Source organism: Falco cherrug, chromosome 2 (genome assembly GCF_023634085.1).
Source record: "Falco cherrug isolate bFalChe1 chromosome 2, bFalChe1.pri, whole genome shotgun sequence".
NCBI classification, from domain to species: domain Eukaryota; kingdom Metazoa; phylum Chordata; class Aves; order Falconiformes; family Falconidae; genus Falco; species Falco cherrug.
Window position 1 is genome coordinate 53,892,472 of NC_073698.1, and position 12,311 is coordinate 53,904,782.

The 12,311-nt window shown below is 48.2% G+C and overlaps 1 protein-coding gene across 1 annotated transcript in view; it reads left to right on the forward strand.

Annotated features, from left to right (window-relative positions):
- The first annotated feature begins 1,440 nt into the window (after positions 1 to 1,440).
- The window catches only part of GPC5 (glypican 5), a 742,077-nt gene continuing 731,206 nt past the window's right edge, over positions 1,441 to 12,311 (forward strand). The window contains exons 1-2 of the mRNA XM_055702313.1: positions 1,441 to 2,003; positions 3,761 to 3,848. Of these exons, the coding sequence (XP_055558288.1) occupies positions 1,644 to 2,003; positions 3,761 to 3,848 (448 nt within the window). The 5' untranslated portion in view covers positions 1,441 to 1,643. The remainder of the gene's footprint in view (positions 2,004 to 3,760; positions 3,849 to 12,311) is intronic.

A 12,311-nucleotide genomic window follows, 5' to 3' on the forward strand; every position in this document is an offset into this window, starting at 1 on the left:
TTTTTCAAACTTAAAAAAACTTTTTAAAAAAGGTTTTCAGTTCAAATGGTCCTTTATCAAGTATAGTATTATAAAATAAATGTTTGTGTATATCAGTAAATATTTGAGCTAAAAGAAAAAAAAAAATCCCAAACTAGAGGATGTGGATGAAAAAAACAAACAGTCAACTTCCAGGACATTTGACATCCCATATACATGCTAAAAAAAAAAAAAAAAAGAAAAAAATACCCTCAAGTGTATTAGTTATTGAAGGCTCAAACAAACGCAGCAAAGCTACCTAAAAGATGATGATGCAGTTTTAATGAAATGTAGTTATAAGCTTAGGAACAACTAGCGATGTATTCTGAACAACTACAAAACAAAACAAACTGGGAACAGGCACACTTTTCCTGCTATGTACTGAAGGTAACTAGAGTAACTGATAAAAGCAAACACTCTGCTGCCTGCAGAAATCATTGGAATGGTACGACAACAAACAAAACCTCAAAGCGCTTTGGAAATGGTAAATTCATACAATTTTTCTGGTTGTTTTATTCGGAAGAATAAGTGATTTCTCCATCTGTAATAACATAAGGAACTGTAGAAATGTCCATCTGCAAGTATTGTCGTTGTATAAATCACTCATAACTAAAGGCACTTTCACCTTTTACAATACGAAATGAGCCTTTGTAAAAGCATCACCTATGTAATGGAAAAAAAGTAGTTTGATCTCTTTTTCTATCTGTTCCGAGTCCAGAAAACCGCGGCGAAAGCAACGATGAGAGAGGGCCATAGAAAACCTAGTAATTCTTTTCGCACACGTCACTGAACACAGTTCCCCCCCCCGCCCCCCATCTACGCAGCTTCGCCACAAAGAGCATCCCACAGGTCCCGGCACTGCTCGCCGCGCTCCCGCCGCACCGCGCTGCCGCGGCCCCCGCCCGCGCCCCGGGAGGCCGCCGGTAATGGTGGCTGCAGGAAGGGCACGGCGCGAGGGGAAAGGCGCTGCCGCCGGGAGGCGGCCGGAGCCCCGCAGCCCACCTGGGCTCCCAGGCGGGAACGGCGAGGCACGGGTGGGACCGGCGGCCCGGCCCGGCGGGACCGGGTGCTGCCGCTCGCCCACCCGCCGGCCCCCGCTCGCGTCCCGCCACCCGGCTCTCCCGCCTCCCTTCGGGCCAGGCGCAAGTGCAGCAGCTTCCCCCGGACAAGTGCAGCCACGCGCGGGACCACCCCCCACCCGCTCCGCGGGGGCCGAGGACGCGGGCGGGGGCGGGCAGGCAGCGGTGCCCCCCGCGGTCCCACCGGGCGCAACTTCGCGGGGCGGCGGTGACGGGCGGGCCCGGCCCTGCCCTGCCCCGCCCGCCCCCCGCGGCCAGGCCTCCCCCCGGCCCTCCCGCGAGCGCGGGGCCACCATGTGCATCCCCCACCCCGCTCCTGCCCTCCCCTCCCCTTCCCCACCGCCTGCGCAGGCAGGCTGCGCGCGGCACCGCCAGCCCCCAGTGCGAGCCCTGCGGGAGCCCTCGCACGGCGCGGCGGGCGCCACGCTCCCCCGCCGCGGCCCGGCACCCGGCGGAACGGCGGCGATAAAGTTTGCGGCGGCGGCGGTGCCCGGGCGGGCCGGGCGGCGCGGCGCAGGCCGGGCGGGCGGCTGGCTGGCTCGGTGCATGCCTGGTGTGTGGATGAATCGCAGCAGGCGGTGGCGGCGGGCGGGGGCGGGGGGCCGCGGCCGGCGATTGGGCGGCGCGGCGCTCGGAAGCACTTTGTTTTCTATTCTAATGAGGGCGGAGCGGGGCTTGTGGATATTTACGTTGAGGCGGGAGCCGCCGCCCTTCATTCACCCACATGGTCCCCGAGCCCGGCCGCCGCTGCCGCCAGGACCTGCCTTCGCGCCACTTCCCCCCCTCCCCCCACCCCCCCATCCGCCCCGCCGGGGAGCGGCACGGTTCCCTGCGGCCGGCCGCGCCGCGCGGGGCGCCGGGGGCCGCGGGCGGAGGGAAGATGGTGGCGGCGGCCGCCGCTGGCTGGTGAGTGTCGCTGCCGCGCGCGTGTCGCTGACAGGAAACCTGTTGTGAGGCGCCGGCGGCCGCCCGGCGCGGGGGGCGAGCCCGGGGAGGCAGCGCGGCAGGGGGCGGGCGGCGGAGCGCGGCGCGGAGGCAGCGGCGGCGGCGGCGCGGGGGGTGCTGGCGGGCCGCTGTGAGTGGCCGGGGCGGCGGGAGGGGGTGTGGGTGGGCGGTGGGGGGGGGGGGGGGGGGGGAGCGGGAGCAGGGCGCATGGCAGCGGCCGCCGCGGCGGCGGCGCCTCCCGAGCTCGCACACGGGGCGGGAGGGGCCGGAATGAGGGAGATTTGAAAAAGCGTGCGCGCCGCTCGCTGCTGCAGTGAGTCCCGCCGCCCCCTTCCCGCCCCCCACCCCCCCCAACGCGCTCCGGGCCCGGGGCGGCCTGCCGGGCCGGCGCGGGGAGCGGCCGGCGGCGGCCGAGCCCCCGGGGCGGGCAGGGCGGCGCGCGGCACAATGGCAGCTGCCGGGGGTGGGAGCGGGCAGGCGGGGGCTCGTGCCCCCCGCGGGGGAAGGCCCGTCCGGGAAAGTTTGCGCCCTGCTCGCGGTGGCTGCGGGGGGGAGTTGGCGGCACCAGAACAAAGCCGCACGTGGGGCAGAGGCCGCGGCGGCGCGAGGGATCCGCTCGCCGCCCACGCCCAGCTCGGGGAACGGCAGCGGCGGTAAAAGAGGCGGCGGGCGGGGAGGGAAGGGCGGGGGGGCTCTCGGGGAGTTCCCGGTGGAGGCGCTTTGTGCTCCGCTGGCCCCCGGGGGAGGGGGCGCGGGGCCCCGGGGAGGGGGCAGCGCCGCGGGCTGCTAGCGCGTCCCGGGCCCCTCCGCATGGGCTTTTGTTCGCAGGAGGGGCGGGGGCGGCGGGCCCTCCTCTTCCCCCCACCCCCCCCGCCCGCCCGCCTGCCCCGCTCCGCTCTTTCCTCGCCGGGGCGCGGGCGGCCGGTCGCGGGCTCCTGGCCTCTCCCGGGCAGGCGAGCGGGGAGCGGCGGCCGGGCCCAGCGCCGCCGCCGCCGCTCGGGAGCCGCGGGCTTCATTACGAAATCGGCGCGGCGGCAGCTGCGGGGCCTCGGCGGCGCCATGTTGCTGGGAAGGGGGAGGAGGCGGGGGACATGGCGGCGGCTGCGTGCTGGGGCCGATTGTTCCCTGTTAGGCCCGGAGCCGCTTCCCCTCCCCCCGCCGCGACTCCCTCGCGGCCTGGACGGTCCCCCGGAGCGGGCGGGCGCGGCCTTTCGCCCCTCCGCCCGGCCTGCGGTGCTCGGCGAGCCCGGCCGGGCGGTTGGGGGCGGGGGGGGGGGGTGGGGGGGGCGTCACGCCGTAGCCGGGCTGTGACCTCCGCGCTGCTGGCGGCGGCGCCCCCTGGCGGGCGTAGGGCACGCGGCCGCCCCTGTGTTCTCGCAGGAGCACGTGCTGCGCCGTGAGGGGAGCGGGCCCGGGCCGGCCTGCGGCGCCCCCCGCCCCGGCCTGCCTGCGTCGGGCCGGGCTGCCGGAGCGGCGGCGGCAGGGCCGCGGGGGTCTCGGCTGGGCGGCGGCGGGGTCACTTCTCGGGGAGCGGGTCAGCCCACGTGGGGGGCTGTCGCACGGGGCGGTTTCTGGCCGCCTGAGGGGGTACCGGGGCGTTCGGCGCCCTCCCCCGTGGTGGAGCGGGGATGGCGAGCCCCGGCCTCCGGGAACTTGCTCGGTGACTTTGTTCTCTACTCGGCAACAAAAAGCAAATAATTTGGTGGGTTTTTTTGCAGTATCGACACGTGCAGCAGGAAATAATGAAGCGTTCTGTGGATGCTGCAGCAGTGTATTTGTGGAGGAAGTTACTTTTTACGGGAAATGGTAAGTTTTTAAAATTCATAGTAGTTTACCTTTTAAAAAGGTAGAGGCAGAACCAGTGCTTTTGAAGATGAGCCTGAGACTTCGGTTAGGAGCACTGAATTCCAAAGAGTTCCTTGGGACTGGAGGCACATGTAGCAGTCCACCGTTTAACTCGTTCAGAGGAGAATAATGCAAGTTTTGCAGACGCTCATTTGTCCGACTAAAGCAGCTGGACAGTGAGGAGGTCTTCAAAATATTTAAATTCTGTACTTGAGGTATTTTTTTCTTTTGCAGCAAAGCTCCTTTTTCAATCTAACAAAGTTAACAGTTTTCTTGTAGTTTCAAAGTATTATGTTAAACTTGCTCTAAGTATCAGGTAAAGAGAGGCTTTATGTTACATGATCCTTCAAATCCATATTCCTATTAAAGAAGGTATAAAATGTGCTTTCAGATTTTGTGTATAGCACTGTCCTGCTTTACTGAACTTAGGTCCTGTTATAAGTACCTGTAGTTTGGTTGCAGTAGTATATTTATTTTACAGCCATCACTAAAACTTGTTTTTTGTTGCTAGGTAGGCCGATCTGAATACAATCATAGGAATTGTGTTTGAGGCAGGGTATCCGTGGCAGTAGCAGCAAATGTTCTAATCTGCCAGCAAAGTGAGAATTGGAAAACTTGGAGAGCACCTGGCATGTCATAAGGTGCCTTCTGGACTTCAGAAAGCTGATGGTGTGATCTATTCAATATAACTTTAAAATTCTCATTACCTAGAACTAGGCACAAACTTTGTTTAAATACTTACTGGCCTTAACTTTTTTTTTTCCTTATTGAGGAGGGGCGGTGGGATCTCTTAGCCTGTTTCAGATTAGTCTTTGAGAACTAATAGTGATTTTTATCTCTCCACAAGTTGTGATGGCATTCTGAGAATCATATGGGAGAAGCAGTTGACTTGTTTTCACAATTGGGCTCTCCTACTGTCCATCAGCATTGATTTTCATACTCCTAGTGTTGTGGATGAGAGTCCTGGATTGGGCTAATGGCACTACTTCAGCTTACTCTGGAAGTCTTAGCCCAGAAACAGCGTGTGAATATTTGTTCCAAAGCTTGATTGTCAAAGGTGTGCAATTTGAAACCTGATCAAATACTCACTTTGTTTTTTTCTTTCAGCAGGTACAAGGTAGACAACATATGTTGAATTACTAAAAATGCTGGTTGCGTCAGAGTAATGTCAAAGTGCTTACAGTGCAGGTAGTGATATATAGAACCTACTGCAGTGAAGGCACTTGTAGCATTATGTTGACAACTGCCTCAGGAGATCTTGCAGGACTTCAGAGATTGGAAAGGTACAGTGTGGTGGTGTCAAGTGCTTTTTGTACTAAGGTGCATCTAGTGCAGATAGTGAAGTAGATTAGCATCTACTGCCCTAAGTGCTCCTTCTGGCATAAGAAGTTATGTCTTCATCCAGTCACTCAGGTTAAGACTGTAGATGTTCCAGTAGTTTTCTGCTTTGCAGTCTTCTGTTAGTTTTGCATAGTTGCACTACAAGAAGAGTGTAGTTGTGCAAATCTATGCAAAACTGATGGTGGCCTGTTATAATCTACATCAAGGAGTTTGAATGCTTTCTGCTGGTGTGGGATACTTTATGGCCTGCCTTATTTAACAGCAGTCTAGTGAATGACAGCTCTTGTAGCACTAAAGTGCTTATAGTGCAGGTAGTGTTCACTAATCTACTGCATTATAAGCACTTAAAGTACTGCTAGCTGTAGAACTACATATTCAGCATGTCTGAAAATTTATTTGTTGTTTAATTGAACACTGTTCTCTGGTTAGTTTTGCAGGTTTGCATCCAGCTGTATGATACTCTGCTGTGCAAATCCATGCAAAACTGACTGTGGCAGTGACAATTCAGTCAGTGAGTGTGGAAAAACTGTACCCCTTTCTACACAGGCTGGGATCAGTTGCAATGCTGTGTGTGTCTGTGGTATTGCACTTGTCCCGGCCTGTTGAGGTTGGTGGGGATAGAGGCTGAAAGACCTTCATAGTTTTGAGGAATTTCTTCTCCTTCACTGATCCAGGAAAGTTGGTGTGTGTTTTTTTAAGTTTCTTCTTGAAAAAAAGTGATGTAATTTTCTGTGTAACTAGACTTTCATTTTCTGTATCTGGCTTGTTTGTATGTACTAGATTTGTTGCTGACAATGTGTATTTACTGAAATCCTTGAGTGTGATTTATTTTGTTCATTTAAGGCTGTTGTTAGCTTTCTATTAAACTGAGGTGGATCCCTGTTTACAGTTTCTTCATGAATTTGTTGGGAAGAAATGGATCTTAGGTATCAGAAAATCAGATGAAAGTTCCAGCTTGTTCAAAGTAAGCTTGCTTCTCAAATTCAAATTACAGGAAGGATTTAGCAGCCTTCTTTTGTAATGTTTTTTAGTATATTGAAACTCTTACCTTTGAGCGCATTTTTAGCCTTAGTTCTTCCATCCGGAATTTGTCAAATTCAACAGTAATAAATGATGTTACAGGTGGGGCCTTAACCATTCCTCGGCTATGGAATTTTAATACTAGTCAGGTGTCCACTTCTTGTGGGGTATCTGCATTTGTGGTGAGTTTGATAGTGGTCGGCTCATAACCTTTGGAGTGAATCACTTGGCATGTGATGCATAGCAGTGAAATAAAACATCTTTTGAGCTACCTGAAGAACTTACCTGGGGGAAAACTCATCCATGTAAGTGCTTCAAGGAAGCTGAGATTGGTTGGGGAAGATGGGGTAACTGGCTCCATAAGGAAAGTGTCATTGTGAAATCTGCAAGTGGAGCATTCAACACACCTTGTTTTTCAAATGAGCTGTGTGTTAGTAAACTATGCTTGTAGTCAAATGTTAATGGTTTTATTTTCTAGAAGGGCTTCCAGAGGACTAATGCTGTAAATTCAAAGTACTCAGTCTGTCACTTATAGCTGCTGGAGCATATATAGTATTGTAAAGATCCTTTGAGGTAGGAAAATTAAGAATATTTGGGTCAGTGCTGCCCGTGCTTCAAATTAAAATGCGGTACTAAGCTAAATGGGTCGTTGTTCCTAAGAGTGTTGAACACTTCCAGAGTCAGTTAGTGTCAGTTAGTCAGTCAGTGCTGCCTTGGAACATGATTCTGTTTCTTAAATGGATTTGGCATCTCCCAAGTTTCTTTCTGAAGTAGCCAAGCCAGCTTAGGTTTTACTATGTGCTACTCAATTTCTGCCTCTTTTTTTTTTTTTTTTCTTTTTTTCACTATTCCTTCAGAATGTACTGCTGAGATAGATTTCTTACCCAAAATACTCTTTACCAAGCTTTTTAGTCTTGCTGAGCAGAGACTTGTGTCAGTGAAGTCAGCAGATGAAGACACCTGTCTCCTGATTTCCATACAATAAGTTTCCACAGTAGTCTGCTGGTGATGGCAAGTTTAATGCCTTTTTGAGTGTAAAAGCAAATCTTCACAGGAAGTATTTTAATATGTGATCATGTCTATGCTGCCCTTGTAAGCATCAGATTTTGAGATACCTGAAGATACATATTACATTTACAGTGAAGCTGGGTCAACTGAGTGTGTGCAGAAGCAGTTTTTATGCCCATGAAGCTTTAAATTGTCCATCAGGGATGTTGGAGTGTACCTAGATTCAGTATCTTTGTTTGAAAACAAACTTTTGTATCTGTTAGCATTTCCATCGTTTAATCTTACAATTGCCCAGACTCCAAAAAGTACTTTTATGTGGTGCAAGTCTGTGAGGAATAATTTTGTAACTGTCTTAAAGCATTTTGAAGATGTGGTAAGCTGTGCTTCAGTCAAGGGACAATTACAGCAATGTCTCTGTAAATGTAATTTCAGTATTTGCATGCTTTACGTAGGGCTTTGGCTTACTAATTATATAATTTACGTTATCGGAAGTTTCAAGTTTATCATGCATGCTCTTTTTTTCAAAAATATCTGATACTTCTCTGTTTAAACTCATTCTAAAGTATTAGTAATTTTTTCCATGGGTATGTAATAAGTATTCATGCCTTGTACATGAAGTTCCGTGTAAATTATTTCTATGAGCATCTCCTAAATGGTCATTAATCCTGTGTTGTGTTAGTTTCAGGGTAGCTGAGACATTGAACTCTAGTTGACAGAAAGTGGTAGGGAGAGAAGTAATGCTGCTAAGTTCAGTTGGTTTTGCTGAAATAAGCTGAGCCTCGTAAGTGATGGCTCTAGAAGGCTGACTGGAGTAGAGTGGTTAGGTAGCTAAAACATGGTGGTTTAAAAATCTTACGGAAATAAGCATTTTCTGCACATGTGTTCAGCTGAGTGTATTAAAGCACTGTCATGTGGATGAGAAACTTATTTCTACTGACTTTGATACAGGTAATAATTTTTCAAGTGAACGGCTATGACTTGGTCTGAGCCATATGAACTTCTGTGAGCTTAGCCCTAATGAAGATAAGCCTGCATGGATTTTTAGGAATGGTCTAAAATGAAAGGGGCTTTTTTGTGTGTATTATGCAGGAAGAGCATAACTTAGTCTCTCTTTCTAAACCAAAAGCAAGAAATTCCAAGCAGTATTAATACTTGCCTGAGGTTCTAGTATGGAGCCTTATAAGGAAAACCTAGTCTGTTTAACCATAGAAAATTTTCTCTGTATACTCTTAATATCTGAAAGCATGCTGGAAAATTAAGCAGGTTTTTTTTCACTAGTTTGTCACTGGATGATACTGAAAAAATCAATTCTTCACAATTTACTTTCTTGTGTTGACTTTAGAATATCAAAGCAACTGGTGAGATGACTGTCGGGAGCAGACATTTTGAGTAATAGCTAGTTCATAGGCATTAAATGAATATAGGACTAGGAGGGGACAGCCCCTGCTGTGGTGGCACAGAGTTGTATTCCTCCTGCATAGCTGACATACTACCATGAGAAAATGAATGCAGTAGTCAGTGTTCTGCTTTTCACTAATTCTTATCTTTAAAATATATCACTGGTACTTGTGTAGTGCGTAAGTGGTCTTGACTGCAAAATCTTACAAAGAGCCACAGCTTTCTTCAAATCTGAGACTTGGCTTATGAGAGTTTGTGTCCACACCACCTTTCTCTTCCTTTTTCCCCTCCCACTAATGACATCACTAGACTAGATTCCCTGAAGCGTTTTCTCTAAATGTTTGGGTTTATTAGCTTCAGAATAGTAGGCAAGTAGCATTTGGTATATAAAATGTACAAATGTGGATACAGGAGATAAAGCAATTGATCATAAAGCATCATGTTGCGACTCTTCGCTGCAGCCTTGCTATGAAATCTACAGTTTTGTTCTCAAGAATCTAAATTTCTGGTCGTTTGCTTTCCTCTTTGCCTTTTTGGATGAGGTCTAGATGAGAAGATAGTGGGGGGGAAATAAAAATGTGCCATTAGAATTCTTCTCCATTTACTGCATACTATCCTGATGGATCATCTGCTGCCCTTGCCTTCCATGTCTCCGTAGTGATGTTAACAAGCATCTGTCTTAGTTGATAACGGTCAGCAGGAGAAAGAGTTGAGACTGGTACCTGTTAACAGAGCCAGGTAGTCATCAGTCTGAAATCAGTGAGGCTAGAGACACATTCCTGTATTGTTGCATGATACCAGTTCTGAAGCATCCCGTTTTGGAAGGTGGTTTGAAACGGGACAAACAACAAATAAGTGCATACACTGAGTGAAGTTAGGTTTTTAAAAGGCTTTAATACAGGACTGTTAATTGCTACAGCCTAGGGTTCCTGGCTAGAGATGAGCCGACTAACTAGTGGCTTTGTGTGTAGAGACTAGAGTTGCAAAATAGATCTCTCCAGTTACTCTAGATTTCCACCTTTCTAAGAAAAAATCAGCAGTTAGCAACCCAGGCGTGGCATTTCATTCTTGCTGTTAAATAAAACTTAAATTTGTGTAGTTTAACAGTTTTGTCAATTCAGGCTGGTTTTGGGCTCACCTGTTGGTCTTGGGCTTTGGGAGGATTTTTTTTTTTTGTTTCTTGGGGTGGGGTGTTGTAGCTTTTTTTTGCTACACCTAGCTTGGTGACGTGACACATGAGTAATTCTGATCTTTGGTATCCAAATACAGAATGATTAATAAGCTGACCAGGCTCCTGGGGAGCTGGTTCACGTTCTTTAAATGGTTAGTAAACCGTACAGACAAAGCTGCAAATGCAAATAGCTGCAATTTGGGTAGTTTTAGATATCTTTTTGTGACTTAATAGATTGGCAATTTCGTTCATCACTAGAAGGACTGATTCCTTTAAGCATCGGTAATTGTACCAGTTTTAGGCATTCAGTGTGGCCAAGGGAAGAAATCTTCCTAGTTATTTTTTTTTAAAAAAAATACTTTTGGGTGTGGCCAACATGCTTAGCATGGAACAGGATTTTTACATGTCTGGTGAAAAGAGCTGAGACTGTTTTAACCGAAGAAATGCTTATTTTGGTGATGGGTATTTGTGCATACCTGGGGTTCAGACCATGGTTTTGATTACTGTCAGCTGGGCTAGCTGATTAATACTAGCTGTTAACCTATAGTTTGAATGAGTGGAGCAGTGTTTGAAAAGACAAAAAGTTGTCTTATGACACAGGCTTGAGTGCTGCTCTTTGTATATTGTAGTCCCTGGAAAATGGGTGCTGTCCCAAGTTCAGTTGAGATGTTTTGGGGAATCTGACCTGCAGTTAAGTGGTGGTTGGTCATGTCCCACTTGAGCAGAAACGGGCAGGCCTGTTCTCTGAAAAAGTGTGATATTCCCTGGGAGATGGGAAGCAATTGAGTGTTACGTTTAAAGGTAGAGATGACGAGAACAATAGTGGAAGGGAAAGAAAAAGAGAGTAGAAAGCTCAGTTAAGGCAGGAGACTAGTGTAACTTGGGTTACTTAAGCTGTATTTTCTATGCCTTGTACACTGCTGTGGCTGACAAGAATGTTAGAGCAACTGTCCTGCTGTGGGGCATGTCAGCAGTTTGGATAGAAATGGCCTGGATTTAACAATGGATAAGGCACTGTACAACAATAGGAAGTCCTTTGGGTGACATGTTATAGAATCTTTAAAAGATTCCAGATACCCACATCTTTTAAGTGTGTTTATGGCAGTGCTTTTTCCTGCTATATAACAAATTAACTAGTTCCTGTGTAGTGTACTTGATGGGGAAGAAAAGCTGCTTGTACTGTTGTACAGGACTGGTACTTTCTAGTCACATCTCTAGTTCTTTAATTGTCCTCTGCAGAGATGTAAAATAGAAGCACTTGGGAAGTATTGAGTCAGTAGTTGGTTGTTTTGATATGTGTGTATCTTACCCCCACCCACCCCAGTTTCGCAAAGGCCCATGTTTTATATGAGAGATTAACCTTAATTTTGTAGTTTCTGAACATTGCAGTAATGCTTGGAAAGCTTATAAATGCTTTGAAATAGAAAACCTTTATGTGTTGATGTCTGCACGCTTTACTTTCTTAGTTGTTTTCCAAAGACAGACAAAGTACTGTGTCTTAAAGAGAGGCTTCTTTTAAGTGTTTCATTTTCTACAGTAAAATTCTAGAAATTGGCATTTAGTAGGTACTGACCAGATTTTTCTTGGTAAAAACATTGAAACAAAAGGCTTCATAATGAAACAAGAATGGCTTAGGGACAACTTCCTTCACTGCCTAAGAGTGTCAGTGTGTGTGTCTGATAAGCTCTGCTAATGAATTTTTAAAGTAAAATCTCCTTAATTCTCATCTAGCAAAAGCTTTTAAAAACATGCTAATAGAACAGTAATTGATACCTAGATTTTATGATTGGTAGTCATTACATACAGGGTGGAGCTTTGTGGTTTTGCATTATGTTAAAATAGTTCTTGATACGATGTGTAATGAGCAAGATACTATAGTTCTGGGATGTGTTTTCTTTCATATGCATAAGTGAGTCATGAATGTGTGTCTCTGGGTCTATCAAAACAACTTCCATTGCAAGTCGTGAACCTCTTTGAAATTACATTACGTTTAAGTTGTCAAGATGTGTCGCAGGAAATAATCTTTCTTAGCATTTTGTGTTAAGAAGTGCCCCTTTTCAGCTGTCACATAGAAATTCCGTAAGCCGCTGTTGCAGTATGATATTGCACAGGGTGGTTAACTTTCATGAGCAAATTTTGCCCTCTGAACTGCTGAGTTCGTAATTTGGTTCCAGTCTGAAGGTCACACAGCTGGTTTTTAACATTCTTATGTATGTCACCAAATAACATGCTCCTTGTATTTGTCAGCATGGTCTGTTAGAGATTTAGCCCTGATCTTGTAGTAGCAGATAACTAGTGTTCCTAAAAGTGTTGGGCTGGATTTCTCTGCAGGTGAGTATGCTGTGAGAGCTGGTTAAGTTTTAGAAAGCCCAAATACACTTACTGACGTAATTGCAAGAATGAATGTAGAGAGTATTTTGGAGTTGTCATGATTAACAAAAATACCAGGGCTCCTTGGAGTATTTTCAACAGTCAGCCTGCAAGCT